Below are 13,848 nucleotides of genomic sequence, written 5' to 3'. Positions count from 1 at the left end.
GGAACAAACTTCCCCTTCATATGAGGTTGTCATCCACTTTACCAATGTTCAAAAGCCATTTAAAAACCTATTTATTTTCACTGGCCTATTCGCTTTAACCTCTACTTGGTACTTTTGTGTGATTCGTGTTAGCTTGTCCTGATTTTGATGTTACTCATTTTTATTAATCCAGTCTGTTCGAATGCATGACTGTTTGTCTATGTGCAGCACTTTGGGCAACTTTGTTGTGTTTTAAAGGTGCTACACAAATCAATTTTGACTTGACTACTAAACCTACTAGTAGGTTCAGGTTGCTGTTATCAAATGCTCAGACTGGACAAAGTCCACATACTATAAGGTAACATTTATTGTGACCTCTAGTGACTGTAGTAATTATGGCGGGAGCAAAGGAGGAAGTCAGGACACGTAGTATGAAGAGTGACAAAATCCTTGTAGGAAGGAGGTGGGGAGTGGTTGGAGGAATATGGCTCTCAGTGCCCTGTGTGAAAATGATCCAATGTTGATGTTATGTTACAAATGTTAAGTCACATAGCATAAGTTTTATGATGTATGTATGTAGCTTATGAAACAAACGTTCTGTTTTGAACCCAAACCATGAAATTATGCAAAAAACATTTTGTTTTTGCGCCTAAACTAAACCAAACTGTGACCGTGTCACAACATTGACGACATTTCTAATATTGTTAACATGACGATGAAGATCTGGCACACCTATCCAACGGTCAGATACAGTATGTTATTGATAGAGGCCTAATAGGTTTAATAGGCCCCTATACTAGCTGATATATTTGGGAGACATGTGTGATGATAAGCACCTTTTCAGTAGTTTGATAAGGGTCAAACTGGGTGACCTGCACAGCAAGGTTGCAGCAGCAGCCTCTACAAAGTGGCATTTTAGAACACCATAAGATAAATGTAAAGCCTCTGTGTTATCAGTCAACTTCAAACAGCCTATCTGCCACTAATGGAGGCGGTGATTACCAACAAAAAAGCTGATGGTTCTCAAACAGAAGTCTCTGAGGACGGCTGTTGAGACTTATGAGGATATGGAGTCTCTCCGTCTTTCTTGCCTGTGCTATTTCAGAATCAAAGTGCTCATCGTTCATCTATTATTCAATCTGTTTCACTCCACTGTTTCTCTTTCTGTTTTCACATACACCATTTAGCGTCAGCCCACTTGGTGGAGCTATATTTATTTTTGGAGTCTTGATTTTCCTCTGCTTGTATTGAGAGGTCTTTTAACACTCTGTTACAATGTGGACACAATGTTGTGGATGATAACAGACCTCTGCACAGATGACATGTGCTACTGTGTTATGCCTGTGAGTCTTTCCTTTCACATCTAATGATTATTCTCATTATTGATAAGTTTATTTCAGTTTTGGCTTTAAATGATCAGAAAGTAGTATAAAAATCAGCTGTCAGTTTTTCAGAGCCTAAAGTAATGACAAACTGTTTGTATTGTCCCACTAACACCAATGGAATGTATTTATAATGAAAAAAAGTATAAAGCAGTAAATAGTCACATTTAGGCTGTTCATCTTCATATCAGCTATACACTGCTTTATAATAATATACAGTGCAATGATATACAGAACAGGACTTTTAAAACTTATTGATGTTAACATTTGAATAGTGTATAATGCTTTCCAGGTAAGGCCATGCATCTCTCAACTTGGTGACTTTGAAATTTTCAGATAAACTGAAGGATCAAGTATTTTTTTGTATAGGTTTAGATAATTCTCATAAATTATAAAGTAAATAAATCACTTAAAAAATGTTTTGAATAGACAGAGAAAAGCATTTTGTAAGCTGAAAACTGAGGCATTTTTCTCAGCTATACCAAAAAGTAATTGTTATAATTTAGTCATTTAAAATAAGCAGGAAAAGAATTGCATGTTTCGTAATATAATATAATGCACCAATAGACTGCTAATTAACTTCTTTGCAGTAGGTTATCGAGAGAATATAGCTGATTGTCTTTGATATCTGAGTGCAGCCTGTGACCTCCATGTAGACTGCTACACATTTAGTGAGGATGAGTGTGAGTGAGTGTGTCAGGAGCCATGATAGAAAATGTAGAAAGTTTTTTTGTCCTCTTGAAACCAGGCTTTAAGAGGTTTTCAGGATGTTGTTTTTAAATTCATTTTTTCTCTGCACAGGGCCTGTGCTTTAATAATGCAGTTTCATTACACAGGCAACTCTGGCAGAAAAAAATAAATATATACCCAACAAAATAAAACATCTAGATTTCAGTTCCTTCTTTTGGCTTAATCTTGAATGAATGGCATCATCAGTGTGTTCTAGCTGAGGTCACCACTTATGCTCATGAAAGAAAAAGGGGAAACAAAGGAAGCTGGATGGACCAAAGCATTAGTTCTATTGAGCATGTTGCTCAGTCATCTTCCTCCTTTGTGAAGAGGTGTGTTTCAGCGCAAAGATACAATGGAACAATACTGAGCCTTTCCTTTCATTCAGGAAAGTATACTCAGCGTTCAGCGCATGTTCTCAGAGTGATCGAACGACATGATTAATGCATCTTCAGGTCTTTGTAAGTTACAGTCAGAGTTTTTCCCTTCCTGAGTCTCCACACAAGCAGCCTGGTCACCTCTGCCCGGCTGTCATCGCCTGTAGTAGATTCCTATTCACACAGCTCTGAAAGGGCATATTTAATGACCTCTCATTATCATTCCTCTCTGAGGAAATAATTTCCAAACCATGTCTGCTTTACTGATTAGGCCTCGAAGGATTCCCCTGATGTTGTTTCCACTTCCTCCTTCCTTCCTTCTAATGCAACCCTGTCCCTCGAGTTCTCATTTGTGTAAGTGCTATTCCATGACCCCGCTGTCCCTGAAGCTTTATTCTAGTTGCCTACTCTGTGCCACCACTCTGCCCTGAAACATGTCTTTTTATGTAACATTGATGTTTGTTTATCTCCCCTCTTCTCTCTCTGCAGAATGATACCTGGTCAGAGCTGTACTCCTTTGCTGTTTTCAAAGCAATGAGCCACATGCTGTGCATCGGTTATGGCCGGCAGGCCCCAGAAAGTCTGTCAGATATCTGGCTGACCATGCTGAGTATGATTGTAGGAGCTACTTGTTATGCTGTTTTTATCGGCCACGCAACAGCCCTTATCCAGTCCCTGGACTCCTCCAGACGGCAGTACCAGGAGAAGGTGAGGAAATAACTCTGTCCCATGTTCTCAAAACATTTCTGTTTGTTGTGTGTGTGTGTGTGTGTTTTTTTTAAACCCTTTAAGATGCTGTGTTCCTCTTTAATTTCCCCTTAAAGGAAAAGTTTGACTTTTGGAAAAAGCACTTATTCACTTTCTTGCAAAAAGTTTGCAGAGAACATGAGATATGTTGAAGATGAAGCAGCTGGATAACTTAACTTACCATACAGACTGGAAACAGCTAGGCTGATTCTGTCTAAAGGTAAAAAAAAAAAAAACCTTCATCCACCAGCTCCTCTAAAGCTCTTCAATTTACACGTCCGATTTCCTTTGTTTAATCCGTACAGAAATTGAAAAGTAAAAATAACAAACTATTAATTTTCAGGGGATTTTGTCGTCAGGACAAGTGACCTTCAGTAGGCTACACAGATTGAAATAGTCAGACATAACACCGCCTATGAAACTGCAATTTATCGTTTTTACACTGCAGTTTTTGTGTAGATTTATCAAACAAAATACAACAGATACAGAACTTAATATCGGCCATATGTGGCAAGCCAAATGAGACATTTTATTGTATCCAATCATTTGTTGTTCACTGAGAAACTGAAAGTATTAACAGTAACATGCACAGTCAGCTAAAATCAACCCCATATCATTTTAGTTTTTTTTAAAAAGTTGCATGGATAAAATATATATTATTAATAAAGATTGATGAAGGTGAGAGGATCAGAAAACTCTCAAAAATCAAAGTCTAAGAAGTTGATATGTGCAAGTCTCTATGTCCTCATCCAGATCTCCTTATAGTTAATGACAGCCATGTAATTATAGCTTCAGCTCACCCAGTGAGAAATGATTTATTATAATTTCTCAAAGAGAATTTTACCGATTTTTAATTTGAGAAAGACCTTCACTGATATCTGGTTGTTACTCAGTACAGATACCTTAATTTTCAGGATGGGAATCAGTGTCAAGGTAGAAATTGTCCGATTGGTTTCACTGTGTGGCTGCACAGCATGAGTTTTGTACTAACTGACCTTGGGTCAGCACAACCAAAGATCTCTTTCAATAATAATTAAAAAAAAAAAAAAATTCTCTTGTACGGCTCATTAACAAATGCATCTCTGCTTTTTGTTGATCGTTTTTTTTTTTTTATTTGCTGAGAATTTATTTAAACCTCATCTATTTGTTCATCAGCAATGCAGGATTTGTATACAATGAATATACATTTTTAAAAGTGAAAAATTGCTACAATTATCAGTATTGTGGTGCAACAGCAAGTAACACCAAAACGCTTTCATGTAGGTTGTGACCTTAACCACACAGTATCAGGTACCATTAAACTACTCATATACTCTATATAGTGTCATGAGCTAGTGTTTGTGGTTGACATCTTTTGAAACAAACATGTGGATCAGAGCAGCACTGATCGGTGCTGCAGCAGTGGCCTGAAGCCGTAGCAGCACAGCCGCTCTGTTTCCAAGCAGAGTCTTGCTGGCTGGGAAGCAGGGGGACTGCTGCTGGCTTTCAGCAGCCAATCAGAGGCTGCGGGTGTGTTCGGCCAGGTAGAGCCACGTTGCCAGGGGCTGGGCGTGTGTGTGTGTGTGTGTGTGTGTGTGTGTGTGTGTGTGTGTGTGTGTGTGTGTGTGTGTGTGTGTGTGTGTGTGTGTGTGTGTGTGTGTGTGTGTGTGTGTGTGATATGATGTCCCCTTGGGCAGCAGTAGAATTGATGAGGCAGCAGACCTGCGTGTCCTGCCAATGTCATCCTGAAGGTGACGTAAGCAACCATGGCTGCCTCCCTCTATGTCTCTCTCTCTTCCTGATCACTCACTCACTGGGTCTCACTCTGTCTGCACTCTGTATCATCTCTTGTGCATCTTTAACTGTTCCACTTTACATGATTTCCTCCCCTTTTTGCGTCCCTTTCCACCTGTTTTTCTGCCTTATCTCCTTCTTGATCTCTCTCTCTCCTCACCTCCTGATCTAAATTTCTCTCTGTTTTCTTCGCTCTCCCTCTCTCCATCCTCTCTGGTGGTGGTGCCCTTGAAAGGTGCAATGCTACTGCTAACCGCCTGCTACAGGGAGCAAAGCGAGGGGGAGGGGAAACCTGTAGGAGACGGAGTCCTGGTGCACTGCGAGATATCTGAACGTTGTGCATTTTACATCGTTTAAAGGCGTTTTGTCTGACTAGCATTGTGTGGAACTCCCCATAGCACTTTTTTTTTTTCCCATGTGGGAGGACGCTTGAGTATAAGTCATGTCCAATAAATGGTTTAGAAGACAACGATTCAGCAAATTGAGTGCTGACTGGTGCTCTTATCTTTACCATTTGTCCTGGATGATGGGAGTTAAAAGGAAGTCCAACGTGGTCTATGGGTGAGGAACAGTGTTTTCCACAGTGGGGGGTCACTTTAATGGGCAAGCTGCCCAAGAAAGAGATAGTTCCTCATCCCTCTTTTCCTTTTCCTGTTGCTCAAAAGTTTAATGTTTTTTCTCAGTTTTTGTTTAATTTGAGATACAAGCAGTCTGAACACTGGCAATAAACTAAAGTCTCATATATTTAAAAGCTGTGATGAGTTGTATAAGTTTTTCTAATCCTCCAACAGCCTGTATTTTTCTTCAGTCTGAGGATAAACTGAGAAGTAAGAAACATGCTTTGACATCAGAAATGTGTTCATAACGCTGTGTGCTTTATGTGTATTCACTAGTCATTTTCTAATAAGTCCTCACCCGATGCCTTCTGCTGATGGCAGGAAAGTGCTTTTCCCCAGAACCCTTTTTCTGACCAGTTGTCAGATTTTCTTTTTTTTTTTTTTCCTGCTGCAAAGTTATTTTTTTCCTCTGCTGCTCTGTGAGGATTAGTATTTGAGCTGAAGACGTGTTTATTAAAAAAACTGCACTGAGCAGAAAAGTGCCAGCCACACCAGTGAGGCTGATGCTGATGCTGCTGGGTGAATTTGCCATGCCTCCAGATAGGACTGTGAGTGACATTTTTATCATTTGGAGAGTGTTAGCAAAACAAGTCTGCCGGCAGTCTGTTACAGTCCCAGTGTGGATCGAGCTTGCATTGTGTGAACGCTTCAGTTTAAGGCCAGCAGTAATGTCAGACTCACAGTTCATGCAGGTTAAATTTAGGGAGAATTTGGCTTGGTGGCTTTGGTGCAGAGACCTCTGAGTTATTTATACATATTAACGGTGCACAGTGACACATAGACTGAGGCAGATAGAGCTACAAAGAAAGCAGCAGTCGAACTTATTCCACCTTTTGCAAATTCTAATTTAATACACCAATGAAAACAAAGGGAATTATAAATTTGGGAATTTATTTCTAGACATGATGACATTTGACTGTGTGGAAAATTGTGTTTTTGTGACTTCTGTACTGGACTAACAGTATGCATCATCCATACACTTCTGTATTTCTTTTAATCAAGTAAAAGATATCTCAGTGTCAGAAATTCCTAATATCTCTTACTCCGAATTGCAACTCAGAGGCTGATGAACATGATTTTTTGATTCAGTATAATTATGGTCTAACAATATGATGAGAATGGGCCATGATGATGCTGTGGGCATGTAGTTTTGTGCTTTATTGATATATGTCTGATGTTGAAATATTTTGCACCTGTCTGAGTGCGAGAGGACACATTTTTATAATTCTTGTGAAGTCTTTCCTATTTTGCTAGAATAAGTGTGAACACCTATGCAGGGCCTCTAACAGTCACGTGATGTGGTGCAGTCAGACTGCATGCTTTTTATGTGACAAGGTGACACCATAGATGTATAGCAAGAACTAGATCCCTTGTCAAAGATGATGCTCACTAACTCAAATGTAAACTGAATTACTTTAAAAAAAAAATCGAATCCTGTTAAAAGAGACTGTGTCTGTCCGATGGGTCACACAATGCATTCAATCCATGCTGAGAGGTGGATTCATGTCATGCTTGCTGTTACTTTGACAAACACACCAAACCCTGTTTAAAATGGTTGATATTTTAAAAGTTTCCTTCCTGAATGTTGGAGATAAATACAGCTGTTTAATGACTTTAAGGTCTTTTGAACTAATCTGTTTACTCATGAACTTACAGAGCCTTGATTTCAGCAGTTCTAGCTGCTGACTTTCACTCAGGGATCATTTTCACTGTGAAGTACATTGAGTGAATGAATCACTTAATCACTGTACCCTGAGAGCGTCTGAGAAACTCTCTATAGCCACCTGTTTTTTCATATTGTAAGTTTTACCACACATTTTAAACTGTAAACAATAGCACAGGATAAACGACAGTCTCCACTGTACGGGACTGTTACATTAAATTGTGGTTCACAAAGTTTAGTCAGACTGCTTTGTGCGTTTTCAATCAGGGCCACCAGGTTGTGGAACACTTTGTGTCCCTGCACGTTTATTTGCAACTAATGGAGAGCTCTTCTGAACCGAGAACTAAAAGGATTATTTAAAGGAGTCAATCCGTTCAGTTTGTTCACCTAAAATTTGTTTATTCTTTTGAACAAATTGTTCCCAAAAATCACAACACTATTAGTTACTCAATACAATTTCTCTTTAAGCATTTTTTTTAGTCACTGTGATAAAAAAGTATTTTTTTGACTTTGTAGTTGTAAGCTGTGACGTGTACGGCCTACAGTATTTGCTGCTCTCTGTCTTGCTGTTTGTAGAGACGTGCAACATCAGGTATGGACAGCTGGTCAGTGCATTACCTCGTTTGACAGATATCTTGTTTGATTAAAAGCTAATTATATTTAGCGCATAGTGTCTAATCAGTTACTCAGCAGATGCTTAAAAAAAAAAATCCCTTCCAGTTTGCTATGAAGTGTGAATAAAATGTATTGAGAAGAATTCAAATGCTTCTCACAGATGTTTTTTGTTACTAACAGCATGAATAAACATGCTGCACAACAGCAAGATCCTGAAATTGTAGCAACAAAATGGCATTCAGACATCGTCCATTTTAAATTTTAAACCTGTGCTTTTCCTACTTTGACATGTCAAAATGTGTAATGTGAAAAAGGCCTGTTTATCTTGTTAATTTGTTTATTTCCTCCTTTTAATTTGATAGTATAAATTTTAGACATGTTCACATAATTAACAGGCTCTGGTTATAGGTGTAAAATCTGCCCTTTCACTGTCAGAACATGAAATAGAAGCTCAATCTACTATTAAATTTACAATTATTACTGATTTTAAGGAAACCATTAAAGCTTTAAAAATACTCCAGACTTATATTTAGTCATTGTTTCATTTTAGAGTTCCCTTTAATTTACATTTGGACTGCATTGTGCCTTTAAGACATGCAACAGAAAGTAGAGCACACATATAACTCTACACATACACCTCTTGCATCCATAATCAGCTACTCATGGGTTGTACATTAAATCAGCTCTCCTCTGTTGGAGAAACTAATCTCAGTCAGCAAGACAGAAAGCAGAAGGCAGTCTGAGCTCTCTGTCATGATGTGGCACAGGACAATATACGAGATTGTTTTCTACCCCTCCTTCTTGTGCCACTACCACCATCAACAACAGTGATCTGTCAGACTGTTTGTCACTGATCGCTCCAATTAGCCAGACGCAGTCTGACTTTGCACAGACAGTGGCCAAAGAGATCGCTACACTGACGTCTACTACAGCAGCTGTGTCTCTTTAGCGCTGCCAGATCATATTCACAACTATAGTAAAAATTGTGTCTAATGAACAAAAACCTTATCAGCCAGTCTCCTTTGGTCGTCGCTCCCTCTGACTAAATTATAGGATTCCCAGTATTTCCTTAGAAGCTTCATTTCATTTAATGAGACTTTGTACTGTGTGAGACCCCACAGTGTGTTGTTCCTCCCTCAGTACACATTTCTGAATTGAAGACAGACAAGACAAGCTCTAACTTACCACTATCTGATTTTCTTCTCTTTGGTGAATGTGCTTCATAATGTAATGAGGAGATTTAGCAGGGAATGAAGTGATTATACATCCACATGGCCATTCGGGATGAATCTGAATAAGAATTTCCATTGTAGAGAAGTCGTGAGAGGAGAGGGAGAGGAAAGGAAGAAGGACAAGGAGAGGAGAGGAGAGGAGAGGAGAGGAGAGGAGAGGAGAGGAGAGGAGAGGAGAGGAGAGGAGAGGAGAGGAGAGGAGAGGAGAGAAGAGAAGAGGAGAGGAGAGGAGAGGAGAAGGGCTGGCGACTATGTTGGGTCAGTAGTTAATGGGTGTTAAAGTTGTAAAAACATAATAAAAGTCACAAACTATCCCTTTAAGTTTCCTCTTAATGACAAATCACAAAATGCGAAGAGTTCCTAAGCAGCAGTTCAGATGAAAGTACGCCAGTGGAGCGTTTGCTGCCGCATTCACCATCTTCAAAGTGACACTGAAAATGGATATCATTTTCACTCTTATTTGGGTGTTTGTCAGTCCCCTCTGGGTTCTGTGACGCACTGGCCAAACGCTTATTCCCTCTCTTCTGTGACCCTGGACAGATTCCAGGTTGGCCTGGCCATGATCAACACTTCACACTGTCACATGGCACTCAAAGTCAACTCATTAAATGCCACCATCTAATTTCAATCAGGGCTCAGCTGCCTTGTTCATTCACATTTAGCCGAGTCACAGGCAGCTGGACTGAGTTTCACGTCTAAGCACAGCTGCTTAGTCACGGCGTCTCTACCTCTGTGAGGTTTCCCTTCGCTGCCAGACTAACCCCACACCTACACTTTGCTCACAATCAGCACTTCTATTGTATGAGAGTCACACCAACTGCAGTGTTAGCTTTGACGTGGGTTAAAGAATTGTGACACGGGGTCATTTCTGCAGGCTCCTCTCCATCTGTAGATGTCAGGAAGCAGAGTCACTTATGCAGGTGAGACTTTGTGTTGTGTAACTCCATCAGAGAAGCTGTGCAGCAAAGTTTTCCTTATAAGGATGCTGAATAATTCAAATGTTGCATGTTTGGTTTATTTATGTTTATGTTATAGTCCTAACGGCAGCTCTGAGGTTGACAGCATCAGTCAAAAACATGCATTGCTTCTCCAGGGCAGAGTGTCAATCATTTTCTCTGCATTCACTGCAGCACAGTCTATGGTCACATTATACTTCCCCTCTGCAGAAACAGTATGTGGTGTGACTTTAAAGTGTAACATTGAAACTATATACATTGCAGAAGGCATTAGTTGACATTGTCTGGGCTCTGTACTGCAGCTCAGTGGATTTGAAGTAGAACAGGTACGATGAGACTGAGCTGTCCTACTGTTCCTCATACGGTATGCAAACATGATGTGGAGTGTTTGTCAGCTGCTTGTATTATATAACTGTCTATGGATTATACTTTTGGCTTTTTAATCAGAATCCCACTGTTAGCATACCGATCAGTAGGAGTTAGTCTTTACTGTGTTCATGAACATTTAGTAATTAATTCAAAACACAAGTAGCTGAGGATGTCTTAAATTTTTCATTTTTCATTTTTGGCATGAGTCAGGAGATCACCAAAATTATCACAAATGTATTCCACATCACCTTGAGGGTCAATATTTAAAAACCCTACGAAAGCCTTGCAGGCCTTTATAGTCCTTTAATGTTAGGACTATTCCCCAGGATAATAATCATAAAAATGCTGTCAAAATGTGAAATGGCCCTGACTAACAAAGTCAGTCATCTGACCTCAATCCCACTGTGTATGTGCTTCATATGCTGAAGAGCAGACTGAAGGCAAAAATTGACTGAAATGCACTGACGATGGCTCCAGTGCAAACCTGGCTGAGCACCAGGGAGATGCCAAACATCTGCCGATGTCTCTGGGTTATAGGCTGAAGCCAGTCATTCTGCCAGTCACATTTGCAGCTCAGTATGAGATACGAAGACCATATTTAGATGTATGAGAACGTATTTGTTTGTATCTCCTGAACTTGAGGGTCTGTCGATAAAACAATGCAGCAGATCTTACATAGTTTCAGCGTCAGCACTAAAATCCCTAAGTACTCGTTAAGAATAGTTGAATTTATATCCAATGTGCTGCAAAGATCCAAGAATGAAACATAATGCCCAAATCCTTTATAACAGCTCTGTAAATATTGTGATCATTTTAATGTTTTTCTTGCAAATGAGACGCCAGTGAAATGTTGATCACAGGATGAGGTCTGTTTAGTTTGTTGTTTTAAGTTCAAAGATAAAAAAAAAAATAATCTGCTAGTAGTGGTGTTGGGAAACTAGGATTTCTTTTCTGCTCAATATTACAAGCTGCTGTACTGACTTTGTGAAATCAGGGAATAAGAAAAGTGAGGCTTTCATTGCTCTGTGCAGCAAGGACTTGAGACAATAATTCTCCTTGTGTACACATGCATCAGTTGTGTACAACCTGAATCTGTGTTTGCCTTTCTTTTGGAAACAAAGCGCCAGGCCGTCTGTTTCTGATTGTCAACAATTTTCTGTTTATGCTGCTCCTGAGGATCCAGAGCTTGTAACAATGTTTGAGCAGGTGGACCTCATTGTTTTGCTTGGAGCCTGTGGCAGGACACACGACTGCTGGTGCAGTGTTGTCTCTAGCAGGAGTGAACGAGGGACGTTGCAGTGGTGTGGGGGGTCTTGCTGCTCTGCAGCCATTGTCAGATGTTACTTGATGCCAAGGGATTCTGGCATTTCTTCCCCACACAGTACAGTTTTAGGACTGCTGAGATGGATGTGGTATGGATGATGACTTCCTCCGTCCCTGAAAGCTGTGAGTACACAGCATCTGCCAGCCCGCTGACCTCTCAAATAGTGTTTTGGACAGCTTTACAGGTTCTGGGTTGAGCTGTGGTCTTATGAAGCTTTCCATTTGAGTCAGGTTGAAGTGCACGTAGTCTGACAGTAAAGTGCAAGGAGAAATCTTTTTCTCTCTACAGTTCACTGTCCGTCCTGTTTACCGCCACATCTATCACTCCACACTCTGCAGCCCGGCCACGTAGTTTTTGGTTTTGTCAGTGGTCACTTTGTGATTGTGATTAGCATATCTCAACAATCGAAGCTGATTGTTTGTGTTGCTGCCATGTTGAACCCTTTACTCTCTATTGATCCGGCATTGATTAACTTCGGAGAAACAGTGATCAAAGGGCGAATGTATTTATTTCAGCCATACGGCTGTTTGTTGACACTGGAAGAGATGTGAGTGAAATGATTCAGCCTCAGGTCACCATGTTTATATGATCTATTTATGTTTTTTGAATGAACAAGTAAATATTGTCATAAAAACTGGAAAAACATTGATTAGCTATAGAGGTGGCAACATACAAAAATATCCAAAAGGCTTTCCATACATATGCTGTGTGTAAACTGCAGTTTCTACTGTATATACAGATAGACTATGTAAAGATGTGGACACATGATTTGGTCCCTTGCGCTTTAAAACCTGTGTAACACCTGAATTATAAACAGTTACTTCTTTAACGTTGTGGGTGACATTGTTCATTCATTACTTTTTACGTGCGGTTTATCTACTTTGTGCTGTGCTTTGTCCCGGTTTCTTAAAAAAATTAAGGTGGTTATACTCTATGTTTTTGTTATTACCAAAAACCCACGAAATGACCAAAACTAACAGTTTTTAAAGTATTAGTTTGTATCTCAATAAAGCTAGTTCCTTCCTTGAAGATGTACAGCCTATAGTTATCTTGAATTGCCACCTCGTGGTTGTCTGCCTCTGCCAACCAGTCAGGTGGCAGTTTACATCCATGTCTGTCCAGACTGATATAATGTATGCCGTGAAGACTGAAAAACTGTCCACTCTATTAGTGTGTCAATTTATTTCAAAAAACACAAAAACAGAGTCATATTCCTTGTAACTTGGAGCCATGACAGGAGGCAATGCTTCAAATATTGATGTTCAGAATTATTCAGTCGCCACAGGTTCAAGGTGGACACCCAAGATTAGTGACGTCAGTTGAGTATCCGACTAAAGGTGAAATGTGGCCACAACCGGACCTTCTGTTCCTGAGTTATGTCGTTGAATAATGGCCAGACTTCATTATGTTGCAGAACAATGTGATATCACGGTGAAGTTGACTTTTCACCTTTGGGACAACATTTTTTTCACTTCATGTTACCCTGTTAGACAGTTGTGGAAAATGTTGACATAAATACCATAATAATTCTTGAGTTATGGCCTCAAACGTGTTTTGTGAGGTCACAGTGACCTTTGACCTTTCTTATCAGTTTCTCCTTGAGTCCAAGTGGATGTTTGGGCCCAATTTAAAGAAATTCCTTCAAGACGTTCATGAGATATTTTGTTTATAAGGATGGGAAAGACAACCGAAAATTACCTGAGCACTGCAGTTTTTAGTTATTTACTCAACAATGAGTAACTGTGCATGTTTGTGGTTTTTATCAGTGGCAGATTAATAGGCAGTTTTTGTTCCAGTCAGTGTTTACAACAACAGGACAACAGATGTAGGATCCACTCAAACTAAACGACAATGCTTATGTTCACTGTAATGCGAGAACATGTTAACCATGTGTTTTAGTTTGTGGACAACCATGAATGTCTGTAACACAAAGGAGAGAACTATACCAGGCTTAATATAAAGATAATATCTCTTAATTGAGTCACTTAATTGATTACCGAAATTGCTTTTTTTCTTTTTGTGGCAATACATTTTTTTTTAGAGTATCACTAGAATTACCCTTTAACAAACAATATAATTTAATAA

At 39.6% G+C, this 13,848-nt stretch overlaps 1 protein-coding gene across 1 annotated transcript in view; it reads left to right on the top strand.

Moving 5' to 3' along the window:
• Positions 1-13,848, top strand: part of LOC138625311 (potassium/sodium hyperpolarization-activated cyclic nucleotide-gated channel 2-like) — a 34,114-nt gene that overhangs the window by 12,266 nt on the left and 8,000 nt on the right. Inside the window, exon 4 of the mRNA XM_069706142.1 lies at positions 2,957-3,175. Within this exon, the coding sequence (XP_069562243.1) occupies positions 2,957-3,175 (219 nt within the window). The remainder of the gene's footprint in view (positions 1-2,956; positions 3,176-13,848) is intronic.

Source organism: Brachyistius frenatus, unplaced genomic scaffold (genome assembly GCF_029030835.1).
Source record: "Brachyistius frenatus isolate BFR_SWC_R1_liver_20210118 unplaced genomic scaffold, ASM2903083v1 Contig_61, whole genome shotgun sequence".
NCBI classification, from domain to species: Eukaryota; Metazoa; Chordata; class Actinopteri; family Embiotocidae; genus Brachyistius; species Brachyistius frenatus.
This window is presented reverse-complemented; position numbering and strand designations above follow the sequence as displayed.